Genomic DNA, 13,581 nt, shown 5'->3' on the forward strand with positions numbered 1-13,581 from the left:
ATATTTAAGTCATTGCAATAAACCAATAATTACAGCTTCATTAACAGAGACCAAAGCAGTATTAACATAGTGGCTCAGCTCATCTTCTGCAAAACCTCATATTCCTGCCATTTTTTTCATTCATTTGTGGGATGTGGGTGTCACTGGCTGGGACAGTATTTATTGCCCATCCCTAGTTACCCTTGATCAGGAAATGGAGTAGGTCATTTTGAACTAAGATGAGAAATTTCTTCAAAGGGTAGTGAATCTGTGGAATTCTCTAGCAAAGAAGGATATGAAGGTCAAGTCACTGAACGTATATAAGAAAGAAATAGATTTCTAAAAACTAACGGTAACAAGGGGAAAGGAAGAGACCAGGAGTAAGGTGCTGAAATAGAGGATCAGTCGTGATCATGTTGAATGGTGTAGCAGACCCAGTGGGCCAAATGACTTATTCTTGCTCCTATTTTCTGTGTTTCTTACAAAGACCTCAGACTCAAATAGTCCCTCTTTAGCCCAAGCTCCCAAACTGTTCTAAGACCCACCAAAATAACTGACGGAGGCAGTGAGTGAGTAACCTAACAGCAGGACAGAGCAGAGGAGAAGTCATTAAAGGAAACAGTCCAATCCACATGGTGACTGACAAAATGGAAAATGCAGAAAGCAATCTCTAATGAGGGGAAGCTAAGTAACAGGTCCTAACACTATCATGGATGAGAAAATCCTTGGCAAGTCGAAATGCAGCCAAACTGGCACAGATGATTCGCTAGGCACAGAACTGTTTCAGAATTAGCAACCAATTCAAACCAGATCAGTATCCTTCACTGCACAATCAACATTGCAGATGATATTTTAGCAAAGCACATGTAAATAGAGAAACTTTCACTTATGACATCATTATCAGAGCTCTCAATGTATATTTGACACATTATAATCATGGTGTAATAAAATGAAGTGATAGCCCAGAGAAAGTATCGCTTCATTTATCAGTGACTTATACTGCAGTGATTGGATTGTGCTTGGAGTTTTAGTTCATGAAACTGAAGTATGGAAACAGAAGAGTCTTTGTTCCAGGCAATAAAGAGGGTATTATGGAAAATATAAATCACAGCAGTACAACACATTGGGTTTTATGCAATGTGTCCCAAAGCTTCAAAATCTCCCCACCCCTGACCTCATCCCAAGACCAGCCCCTCTTGTCCCCACTTCCTTGACCTGTCCATCTTTTCTCCCACCTATCTGATCCTCCCACCTCACTGACCAACCCCCACCCCCACTTCCTACCTACTAGCCTCATCCCAGCCTCCTTGACCTGTCCTTCTTTCCTCCCTCCTCACTGACCAACCCCCATCCCAAATCCCTACCCATGCTTACATGTACTGACTTCATCCCCGCCTCCTTGACCTGTCCATCTTCTCTCCGCCTATCTGCTCCTCTATCCACCTTCTATCATCGCCTCCCCCTCTCTATTTATTTCAGAGCCCGCTTCCCCTCCCCCATTTCTGAAGAAGGGTCCAGGCCTGAAACGTCAGCTTTCCTGCTCCTCTGATGCTGTCTGGCCTGCTGTCTTCATCCAGCTCCACACCTTGCTACCATTACACAATGTTCTTGCTGTGGCAAGAAGGGGCTGGGCCACAACAATATGCTGTTGCATTGAAAGTTGAATAGTCACCAGGAACAGAAAGGACTAATCCAAGGGTGGAAGTACAAATCTTCCAACTCTCTGTAGATACAGTCATGGAGGAAGAAGAGGGGAGAATTGCAAATGTTCAAACCTTCCTCTGAACAGAGTGTGGGGATAAATGCAGCATCTACAGACTTCAAAGCTTAACCTCAATGTTCAAAACAGTAAACCAGAACACAAATAGAAGTCACTTGGATCAGAGATAGTAGGAACTGCAGATGCTGGAGAATCCGAGACAACAAGGTGCAGAGCTGGATGAACACAGCAGGCTAAGCAGCATGATAGGAGCAGAAAGGCTGACGTTTCGGGCCTAGATCCTTCATTATTTCTGATGAAGGGTCTAGGCCCGAAACATCAGCCTCTCTGCTCCTATGATGCTGCTTAGCCTGCTGTGTTCATCCAGCTCTGCACCTTGTTGTCTAGAAGTCACTTGGAGTAGTTTGGAGTAATGAAGGCAAGCCACAGATTTATTAAGGGTAGTGATTCTTTTTGGTTGAGTTTTTGTTGAGGTAACAGAGGGGGTCGATGAGTCTAATTGATGTTGTTTACAAGGACTTTCAGACGTCTTTAATAATAGCAACGTAATTGACTTATAGAAAAGTCAAAGCCAATGGGGCAAAAGGAGAGTGACAGCATAAGTATGAACTTGTTAGAGTGGTAGAAAACAGAGATGAATGATGAGCAGTTGTGTTTCAGACTGCAGCGCGTTGTATAATGCAATTTTTTCAAGTACCAAAACTATGACCAATGCTTTTCTTGATGTGCATTAATGACATACCATTTGGGTGTACAGGACACAATTTCAAAATTTGTATGTGGCAGAAATGTTGCAAAATTTGTTAAATGTGGGGAGGATGGTGAGAGATTTCAAGAGGTGAAACTGATGAATATGTGGCAGATAAGATTTCATGCAGAGAAGAGTAAACTGGTGTGGAGAATGTGGAACAACAGTATAAAATATAAAAAAAATGCAATTCCAAAGGAACAGAGGAGCCTGAAGATAAATATGTACAAATCATTCAATTAACAATGGTTAATTAACAACAATCCCTTAACAATGGTTAAACTGGGTTCCAGCATTTTTAAAATCCAGGAATGGAGTTCAAAACCAAAGCAGTTATGAGGAACCCTTTAAAAACAGTGGTTCACCTTCACCTGGAGATTGTGTCCAATTCTGGGAGCATACTCTGGGAATGAAGGAAAGACTTCAGAGAGGAAACAATGAAGAGATTCATGAGTCCACAACTCTAAACAGCAGCTCATATGTTGGAATATACTCACAATTGTGTTCTGAACACAACAGTCAGCAGCTCAAATCCTACACCAGCCGCAAGACCAATGTCAAGCCCAAGAAGAACAGCAGCAATGAAAGCCATTATCCAAACCAGCTGTAAGAAACAGAAACCTGTGTCAAAATTTTAGATTCAGCGAAACCTGTTAATTAACTGATACTGAGTGACAGTGTGGACAGTGACACTGAGGGGCAATCCAGTCATCTGAATAGATAAAATAACTCAAAATAGTGATTAAGTGATACATGCTTAGACTTTTTTAAAAATTGTATTTGATATTTGAAAGGGAGTTTGTTTAAGGGAAGAGGTTTACTCTTTTGAGATACTGAAAATATTGAAGTACTATAAAATCTAATGTAAAGTCACCTGGATTTTCATGCTGTTAAGTTCAGAGAAAATCCACAAAATATTTGTACTGAGTGAAGGAAGAGTGTTAACTGGAACGAGGAGGTGCACATGAAACGCACAATCGTGCTGCTGGCTGGAAAGAGAAAAATAGAAAATGAGTAAGAGAATGGAAAGACTGAGGGAAACGGAAAGAAAGAGGGACAGAAAGACAAACAGGGAGAGAGAGAACAGAAAAAACAGAGACACAACGTCAAAAAAGAAATGATAGAGAATCATAGAAAAGGAGTGAGCGAAAAAGAGAAAGAGAGAACAAAAAATTGAACAAAAAGATAAAGTTGAATGTTGAAGATTGTAAGCTATTTCCTGTTTCATAACTTATTCATGGAAGAAACAGGAAATCCAAATTCCTCAGTTGTTATGAAAAAGTCATTAACCAAGTGCCAGTATTCCTTTAAAATTCACTCCAGCACAGAATTTCTAGTAATCAGTGAGAAAGAGAGAGGATTTCAGAAAGGCCCTGAATGGCAGGCAGAATCCCATAAAGTGGTAATGTACAGTTTTCCTCACTGCCTGTTACTATCAGGGCTGTTTTGATTGAACAGGAAACATATACGGAGCTGTTTGTGCTTCTTCTGCCTATTCTTTGTAATCTCATCTCTGCTTCCATGCTGAGCTCCACATCTGGGAATCTCCTTCTCAAACCTTTCAAAGAATGGTAGCTGGTGAAGTTGCTGACATAGTGCAGCAGCTAAAGCTGCGCCTGATACTTACACAATCAAACTTGTCTTTCTTCCATAGAATCTCAATTTCTCTGAACTGCATTAACATTCCTTTCAAATTAATGATAACAAGAGCTCCTAAAACCGACTGTGAGGAGAATAAAAAGACAAAATAAATAGGTCTGTTAGCACATTTAAAATACAAGACTCCTTCTATTTTGACTTCTTCTGACAGAGCAATACAACATTTGTATGGATGTGTTACTCGTTTCATTGCATGGTTGACTGTATCATTCAGATCCTTTGTATTAAGCTCCTTTGTAGATTATGAGTAGTTATCAGCAACAATGTCACGAGCTTCTATTTGGGAATGAGGAATACATATATCAGAACACAAATGGGTTCCAATTAAAATGTCTCATCATTAATGTCTCAACTAACCTTGTAGTAGGCAGTTGTTCATTTTTACAGTCTTTGCCATGTATATGTTGTTACATTATTTGACAATGAAAATCATTTTTACTTCTTTTAATAATTTCAAACATTTCATTTCTCCTGTAAGAAATGTTAAAGTTGTATACTTTAAAGTTGTATCATACTTACAGAGCACAAAAATGAGGAAGTTAGGCCAAACATTTACAAACCATTAAATTGTCTTCAGCTGTAGAATTCTGCGCAGTTGTGAGTGTGATACTGTAGGAAGGATGTCAAGGCTGTAGAAAAGGTACCGTCAAGATTTACTAGAATTATGTCAGAGTTGAGGGATCTCAGCAGACAATGGGGAAGCTGGAATTATTCTCCTTCGAGCAAAAAAGGTTAAGAGGTGGTTTAATCAAATCATGAAGGGTTTTAATTGAGCAAATAAAAAGAAACTATTTCCTGTGGCAGGAGGGGTGACAAGCACACAGGATTTAGATTTAAGGTGATGGTAAATGTACCAAGAAGGAGATGGGAAATGATTGCATGCAATTAGTCATGATCTGAAATGGCACTGAAAGGAGATTCAATAATAGCTTTCAAAAGGGAATTGAAGAAATACTTGAAACAAAAAGCATACAGGCTTATTGGGAGAGAACTCTGGTGTAAAATTATTGGACAGCTCTTTCAAAGAGGCCACAGAGAACTGATGGGTTGAATGGCCTCTTCCATACAATTCCATGTTTCCATATGTAAAGAGAAGCTGGCACTCATGTCTCTCTGACTAGCCAAAGCATCAAAAAAAAAGAGCTTTTCAAATTAGAATTTTTTTTTTGGTCTGGTTAAACAATGGCTCACCAGTGAAATGGAGATATGTAACATATACACATCCTAAAATCAGCAAAGGCACTTGTCAGCTTTCAATGATTGTGTTGTTTCTACTTAACCTCAACTACCTCTGTTGACAATGGGCAATAAAAGCCATCATTAGAGCCCAGAATACTATCATTTTATAGCAGAAATGTTTGATTACCTACCTTGGGTAGTGGTGCAAGCAGAAACCCAATGGCCAGAGTCACAATCATCACCATCACAGCAGATATCAGACTAGCAAGCTGTGTCAAAATGAATCAATGGATTAATCAATTAAAAATGTTTTCATTTCATTCAATTGCTGTTTTCCTCAACTTTAAGCATTCCATTTGTTCATCAGTCAGTTTCTTAGTGCAGAGTCTCCTAGTCTCAGTTGGTGAGTTGTTTAAGGAGGATGTTGAGGCTTTGGGGATGGGGTGTGGAGAGAACTTACAGGAATGATACCATTTATGAGGGAATTCAGTTACGGGTGGAGAGAATGGAGAAAGTGGGATTATTCTCCTTAGGTTATGAGAAGATTTAATAAGAATTCAAAATTGTGAGGGAATTTAATAGAGTAAATCAGGAGGAGTGGTTCCCAAAAACAAGGATCGCTCATGAAAAAAGCACACTTTCAAAAAAAAATTGAAAAATCCAGTATAAAATGTGTGGATAATTTGTTGAAATGAATTGTTAAGATCTGAAATCCACTACTTGAACAGGTGATTGATGGCAAGTCAATGTATCATTGTTAAAAGGGAATTCGATCAATACAACAAGAGGAGGTATTTGCAGGGCTACAGGAAAAAGCAGAGGAGTAAAATCAGTTCTGCCAAAGGACAGGCACAGTCTTCTGTGTCAAAAGATTCTATTAATGCCGACTGCACTTCTAGACAACCTCCTGGAACTGAATTTTCAATCTGGGATTGGGAACACAATCCCTGGGAAACAATTCCAAATCCTATTCTCTGTATCACATTGAGACCACTGATATGACTGAGTTTTTAAATGCAAACGGCCTCACTGGCCTGCAAGGCGGAGCTTGAAATGGACAATCTTTTGAAAGCAAGGAAGCCATGAAGTGGGTTTGTGATTCACTGAGGAAATGGAACAGGAAGGTTTGCAGACCACCAGAATTGTCACAAGCAGGTGTCCACAAATGTCTCCAAGGTTCTCTGACATTTCTCCTCAGGCATTAACCAAGACAGCCACTGAGAGCTAAGAGATACTGTCCCAATGAAATCCACCCCCAGATACAAAAGAAGGACCAGGATGACATTGGCTATGGAGGTTAGCAGTAAAGGAGTGACTAGAAAGATGTGGGCCAGGGTCATAAAAGATTTAATGTTCTGATAATATCTGAAAAGGTGAGTGGCTGGTGAGATCGAGTGACAGCTTCCCAATTCTATAAAGAGCAGCATGTGCTTGGGTAGAGTAGGCTGGGTACCCATCAATCCACAAAACAATTTCAGAGCAAATGGCTTGCTGCATCACTCGGACATCAGCCACCTTCATAAATGGGCTATGAGACAGAAGGGTAAGGAGGGTCATGTCAATGTCATGCACAAAAAGATGATGAATTCTCATAGATCATTGTCCCCTCCTCCTGAAAGAAAATAGATCTTACAACAAACAGGGGTAATATGATCAAGTGTGTGGACGAGGGAAGTTCAGTTGATGTAGTTTATATGGATTTTAGCAAAGCTTTTGATAAAGTCCCACATGGAAGACTGATTGAAAAGGTTAAAGCACTTGGGAATGGAGGGAAACTTGGTGAAATGGATCAGAAACTGGCTTAGTCATAGGACACAAAGGGTAGTGGTAGAAGTGACTGGAGACCGGTGTCCAGCAGTGTACCACAAGGATCAGGACTGGGACCCTTATTGTTTGTTATGTACATAAATGATATTGATGAAAATGTAGGGGGAATGTTAAGCAAATTTGCAATAACTCTAAGATTGGAAGAGTGGTTAATAGCAAAGAAGATGATTGTAGGTTACAGGAAGATATAGATGGGTTGGTCAGATGGGCAGACCAGTGGTAGATGGTATTTAACTCTGATAAGTGTGAAGTGATGCATTTTGGAAGAAGAAACAAGATGAGGGAGTATGTAATGAATGGTAGGACACAGCGTAGCTTACAGGAACAGAAGGATCTTGGGGTAATTATTCACAGATCCCTAAAGTCAGCAAAGAAAGTGAATGCGATAGTTAAGATGGCACATAGGACACTTGCTTTCATCGGTCGTGGCTTTGAGTATAAGTGCAAGGAGGTAATCGTAGAATCCCTACAGTGTGGAAACAGGCCCTCCAGCCCAACAAGTCCATACCAACACTCAGAGCATCTCACTCAGACCCACCCCCCTAATCTATACATCCCTGAACACGACAGGCAATTTAACATGGCCAATCCACCTAGCCTGCACATCTTCGGACTGTGGGAGGAAACCAGAGCACCCGGAGGAAACCCACGCAGACACAGGGAGAATGTGCAAATTCCACACAGACAGTCGCCCGAGAGTGGAATTGAACCCGGGTCCCTGGTGCTGTGAGGCAGCAGTGCTGATCACTGAGCCACGTGCCGCCCCATGTTGGAGTTGTACAGAGCATTGGTCACAGGCCACAGCTGAAGTACTGGTGCAGTTCTGGTTACCTCACTACAGGAAGAATGTGATAGCACTATAGAGGGTACAGTGGAGGTTCGCCAGGATGCTGCCTGGGATGGAGAAATTGAGCTATAAGGAGAGACTAGATAGGCTTGGATTGTTTTCTTTAGAGCAGAAAAGACCAAGGGAGGAGCATGATTGAGGTATATAAGAACATGACGGGTACGGACAGGGTAAATAGAGAGCAGCTGTTCCCCTTGGTTGAGGGATCAGTCACAAGGGGGCATAGTTTTAAGGTAAGAGACAGGAGATTCAGAGGGGATTCGGGAAAAAACATTTTCACTCAGCGGGTGGTGGGAATCTGGAATGCACTGCCTGGGAAAGTACTAGAGGCCGGAAACCTTTAAAAAATATTTGGATAAGTACTTCAAATATCATAATATTGAAGTATATGGGACAAGTGCAGGAAATTGGGATTAGCACACTTTTAGTGATAGTTATGTCAGTGCTGACTGGATGGGCCAAAGGGCCTTTTCTGCACAATATGACTATGAATCTATAATATTTTCCTTTCATGAAACCATGTTGTCTCTGCCTGGCTGCTTTGAGATTTTCTCAGTGCCCTGCAACCTCTTGAATAATAGATTTCAGCATTTCCCGGTGAGAGATACTTAACTTACTCCCCTGTAGTTTCCTGCTTTCTGTCTTCCTCCTTTTTTGAAGTCAAGAACAATATTTGTTACTTTCCAATCTGATGGGGCATTTCCAGAATCTATGAGAGTGTCTGTTGCCACGTGAAGCCAGCAGCTTCACATCCCTCTCAAGTCTGGTTAGTAAGTGCTCACAAATGCAAGTGTCTCCCCTTCAGTGACTGAACTCTGCCACTGCATGATTTTCCACTCTACAAGTATGTTGACAAGTGTGTTCATCAGCCCTGATGGCTTAAGCAAGTATAGCCTGACATTATACAGACATGGTGACTTCCCTGGGAGTTAATTCTGTTTGAAGATTCCTTTTATCGAAACCTGTTAGTGTACGTCTTCCTTGTTCACCTACCCTGCATCTTTAATGGAGCTGAAAACTGATAAGTCCTCAGGACCTGATGGTATACATCCCAGAGTGTTGATGGAGGTGGGTATAGAGATAGTCAGTGCTGATGATTATATTCTGTGCAGTATTTCAGTAGAAGGAAGACAATTTATAGTTTCAGACGAATCAGATAATCTGTCAGATTGGGTCAGGAACTGACTGTATTCCAGTTGGCTCCTTGATAATGTTCTATCACCTCAGGCTAACAGGGCAGTACAGAGCAGGAGGATGGTAGCAATTTGCAAAGCCCATTCCATACAGTACCTGTGTTTTTCCTCCTGTGCTTTCTTGAACAGCAGTTCGAGACAGAGCTGTGCTTCCTGCAAAACCACGAAATGCTCCACAAAACATATTACTGATTCCAAAAGCCACTAATTCCTGTACAGAAATCAAGAAACGTTTGTGCATAGTTTACAAGAACCATTTTACCAGACGATTCTGCACTTTCCATCCCCACACAACTGACCAGAATTTATTGCCCATCTCCAGTTGCCCTTGAGAAGGTGGCAGTGAGCTGCCTTCTTGAACCACTGCAGTCTATTTGGCATCAGTACACCTACAATGGCATTAGGGAGTTCCACGATTTTTACCCAAAAACGCTGGAAGAACAGTGATATATTTCCAGGATGGTGTGTGACTTGCAGGTGGAGGGGGAGGTTTTCGTATACCTGCTGCCCTTCACCTTCTACATGGTAGAGAAATGAAAGGTGCTGTCTAAGGAGCATTGGTGAGTTGCTACAATACATCTTGTCTTTGTGATAGAGGGAGTGAATGTTGAAGGTGTTAGATGGAGTGCTAATCAAATGGACTGCTTTGTTTAGGGTACAGTTGATGGTATTTGTCAAATAATTATGGGCAGAAGTGTGAACCAAAACAAGCAGCACAAGTTGAAATTGTTCCTTGCTGGGTTCCTGAAGAAGCAGAAGATCATGGATACATCTGCTTCCTTTGAACAACATTGTTGCTGTGATATTAACTATTGCCAGCCTAAGTACCTTTGGCAGAGATGCACAGCGTAAATTATTGAATTTTTTTGCTCCTTAACAAAGGGAAGTATTAACAAAAACAGAAGTTGCTGGATAAGCTCAGTAGGTCTGGCAGCATCTTTGGAGACAAATTAGTGTCAACGTTTCAGGTCCAGTGGCCCTTCCTCAGAACTGATGTTACCTAAGAAAAGGGTTGATTTTATGCAGAAGATAGAGTTGGGGGGAGAGGGTAAGGAGTAAACGATAGGTGGAGATAGAGCCCATAAAAGAAAAAAATCCGTTGGACAGACAAAGCAGTGGATAATGAAAAGCCAAGGAGAATGAATAGTTACTAATGGGGACTATTATTGGTTGACAATGGGTTGTGTGTAATAACAGACCATATGATAACCAGGCCTGGTGTGTGGGTGTTAGGGTAAGGACATGGGAGAAGGTGCCTCAAGCCCTAACATTGTTGAACTCGATATTGAGTCTAGAAGGCTGTAGAGTTCCAAAGTGGAAAATGAATGCTGTTCTTCCAGCTCACACTAAGCTTCTCTGGAGCACTGCAGCAAGACTGAGACAGAGATGTTGGCCAGGGAACATACTGGTGTGTTGAAGTGGCAGATAACTGGATGCTCAGGGTCTTTTTTTGTGGACAGAACGTAAGTGTTCTGCGAAGCGGTCACCCAGTCTACGCTTCATTTCCTCAATGTACGCAAGACCATATTGTGAGTAGTGAATGTAATTAGACTAGATTGTGGGAAGTGCAGGTAGATCACTGCTTCAATGGAAACCGTGTGTTTGGGCCCTTGAATACTGAGAAGGGAGGAAGTAAACAGGCAGGTGCTACACCTTCTGTGGTTGCAGGAGGAGGTGCCATTGAGCTGTGGAGGTGTTGGGAATAAAGGAGGTGTTGACCAGAGTGTCCCAGAGGGAATGGTTCTTGTGGAAGGCTAACAAGGGGAGGCATGGGCTATATGTATCTGGCAGTTGCATCCCACTGGAGCTGGCAAAAATGGTGGCTAATGATCCTCTGGATGTATTAGCTGGTGGAATGGTAGGTGAGGACAAGGAAGTCCCTATCACTGTTGTGGGAGGGAAGAGAGGAGGTGAGGCACAAGTGCAGGAGATGGGTCGGACCCGGTTGAGGGCTCTGTCAAATACAGTGCTAGGGAGTCCTTGTTCAAGGAAGAAGGTGACATTTCGGAGGCCTCCTTGTCGAAGTTGGCATCATCAGAACAGATGTGATGGAGACAGATGGAGAATGGAATAGAGTCATTACAGGAAGTTGGATGTGAGGATGTATAGTCAAGGAGTCAGTTGGTCTCTGGTGGATATTGGTGGCCAGCCTATCCCCAGAAATGAAAACAGATGTTGAAGAAGGGAAGGGAGCAGTCAGGGATAGACCAGGTGACAGTGATGGTGGGTTGGAAATTTTTAGCGAAATTAATAAACTTTTCCAATTCTGGACAAGAGAGGGAAGCAGCACCAATAAGATACTGGAGGAAGAGTTGTGGGTGGGGGCCAAAATAGGACTGGAAAAAGGAATGTTCCATGTACAGCACAAAGAGACAGGCATAATTGGGGCCCGTGTGGGTACCAATGCCATCTTTCTGACCTGAAGAAAATGACAGGACTTAAAAGAGAAGTCGTTCAGGGTGAAGATGAGCTTGACCAGGCGGGGACAGGTGGCGGAGGATGGGCAAGGTTCTCAGGGCTTTCCGCTTCCTCCTGGAAAAACGTTTTTGTTTTGTTGCTCCTTTTAAAGGTTGATCTTTTCCCAGAACTGGTTATTTAGTTTATTTGATTTATCCAAGGGCATAAAGAGACTCTTATTGACAGAAGTGCTAAGTTGTAGGGTTAGAAGTTTACATTTGAAATCTCTCCCTTTTGTGAATAAATCTATAATTGGTTAAAGATTGGCTTCTTGTCTCCTCCATCACCAACTATCTGGCTGGGGTTTAACAAAACCAGATCAATTTTTCACATTGCTAGGTAAATGTCAGTGTTATAACTGCACTGGAACAGCTTGGCTAGGGGCACAGCTAGTCCTAGAGTATTAGTCTCCAAGCTCCAAAACTCCAGCAAAGGTTTTTTTGGTCCGAGGTAGCAGCTTTGTTTTCACTAATTCTGCACATCGCACATTTTTGTTTATTGAACCTATTTTTTTTCTGATCAATCTGTTCTGAGATGTTATTACTCACCTCTGGAGTGGAACTTGAACCTGGCTCTCAGTTCAGGGGCAGGGACATCACTACCAAGCCACAAGAGGGCCTTCTTTACACATCCCACATGATGCATTATTGAAATTCCTACATCTGTCATCAATTAGAAACAATTGGTATGAAATTAACTTTCCCTCTTACACATTCATCTCACATGAAAACCCTTAGGTTACATCCTGGGGGCGAGGGGATGGCCTAGCAGTATTAATCACTGGACTAAACACAAAAGCAAAGTTGCTGAAAAAGCTCAGCAGGTCTGGCAGCATCTGTGAAGAAAAAATCAGAGTTAACATTTCAGGTTGGGTCACCCTTTCTCAGAACTCAGATCACCAGACCCGAAACATTAACCCTGATTTTTTCTTCACAGATGCTGCCAAACCTGCTGAGCTTTTAGAACAACTTTTGCTTTTGTTCCTTATTTACGGCATCCACAGTTCTTTTGGTTTTTATCGCTGGACTGTTAATCTAGAGACCCAGACAGCATTTGGGGCACCCGGGTTCAAATCCCACCATGGCAGATGGTGGAATTTGAATTCAATAAATATCTGGAATTGAGTATCTAATAATGAAGATGAACCCATTACTGATTGTCAGGGGAAAAACCCATCTGGTTCACTGATGTCCTTTAGGGAAGGAAACTGCCATCCTTACCTGGTCTGGACTATGTGTGACTCCAGACCCACAGCAATGTGGTTGACTCTGAATTGCCCTCGGGACAATTAGGGATGGGCAATAAATGCTGCCTAGCCAGCAACGCCCTCATCCCATTAATGAATGAATAAAGGATCCTATTGAAACCTGATTATATTATAAAGGAGTTATAACATAACAATTACTCTTGAGTACCCTCTCTAGGCCTGAATATTTAATTTTGTGGCAAAATGTCAAATTCCTCCACCACAATCAAGGATCTACCTTTTTTAATAAAAAAGCTTCAACTTTCACTTTAATCATATTCGTACATCTCAATCATTCATTTCAATCTCTGTAAAATACTCTGAAATACATTAAAGTTTCATTTCCAGTGCAAGGCAGGCATTGAATTCTGATGAAACATTAACTGTGTTTCTTTCTCCACAGATGCTGTCAGATCTGCTGAGTAACTCCAGCACTTTTGGTTTTCATTGTCCGTGTAGAATTTCCTGTTTTCTGTCTATGGTCAATGGGATTGGCTGCTTACTCCGCTGATGCTATCGCTGTTGCGGGATGCCTAGAGATCATTTTGATTTGGCACCAGATTTAAACTAAAGCCAGGAAAGGGGAAATCCATGCCACCTAGACTTTCGTTGGCAGCTTCTGAGGTCAGCAAAGGGTTTAAGATGCCTACATTATAAGGCCTGCAGTGGTTTAAGAAGACAACACTGCCAGAATGTCAAGGGCAGTTAGGGAAGGATGCCCACAAC

General features: G+C 41.8%; 1 protein-coding gene across 1 annotated transcript in view; it reads right to left on the minus strand.

Moving 5' to 3' along the window:
- LOC109923835 (chloride anion exchanger-like) overlaps positions 1-13,581 on the minus strand; it is a 61,122-nt gene that overhangs the window by 18,849 nt on the left and 28,692 nt on the right. Inside the window, exons 10-13 of the mRNA XM_048610265.1 lie at positions 9,250-9,363; positions 5,477-5,554; positions 4,075-4,170; positions 2,945-3,051 (exon numbers count right to left, since the gene is read on the minus strand). Of these exons, the coding sequence (XP_048466222.1) occupies positions 2,945-3,051; positions 4,075-4,170; positions 5,477-5,554; positions 9,250-9,363 (395 nt within the window). The remainder of the gene's footprint in view (positions 1-2,944; positions 3,052-4,074; positions 4,171-5,476; positions 5,555-9,249; positions 9,364-13,581) is intronic.

This window comes from Rhincodon typus, chromosome 22 (genome assembly GCF_021869965.1).
Source record: "Rhincodon typus isolate 14 chromosome 22, sRhiTyp1.1, whole genome shotgun sequence".
Classification (NCBI taxonomy): Eukaryota; Metazoa; Chordata; class Chondrichthyes; order Orectolobiformes; family Rhincodontidae; genus Rhincodon; species Rhincodon typus.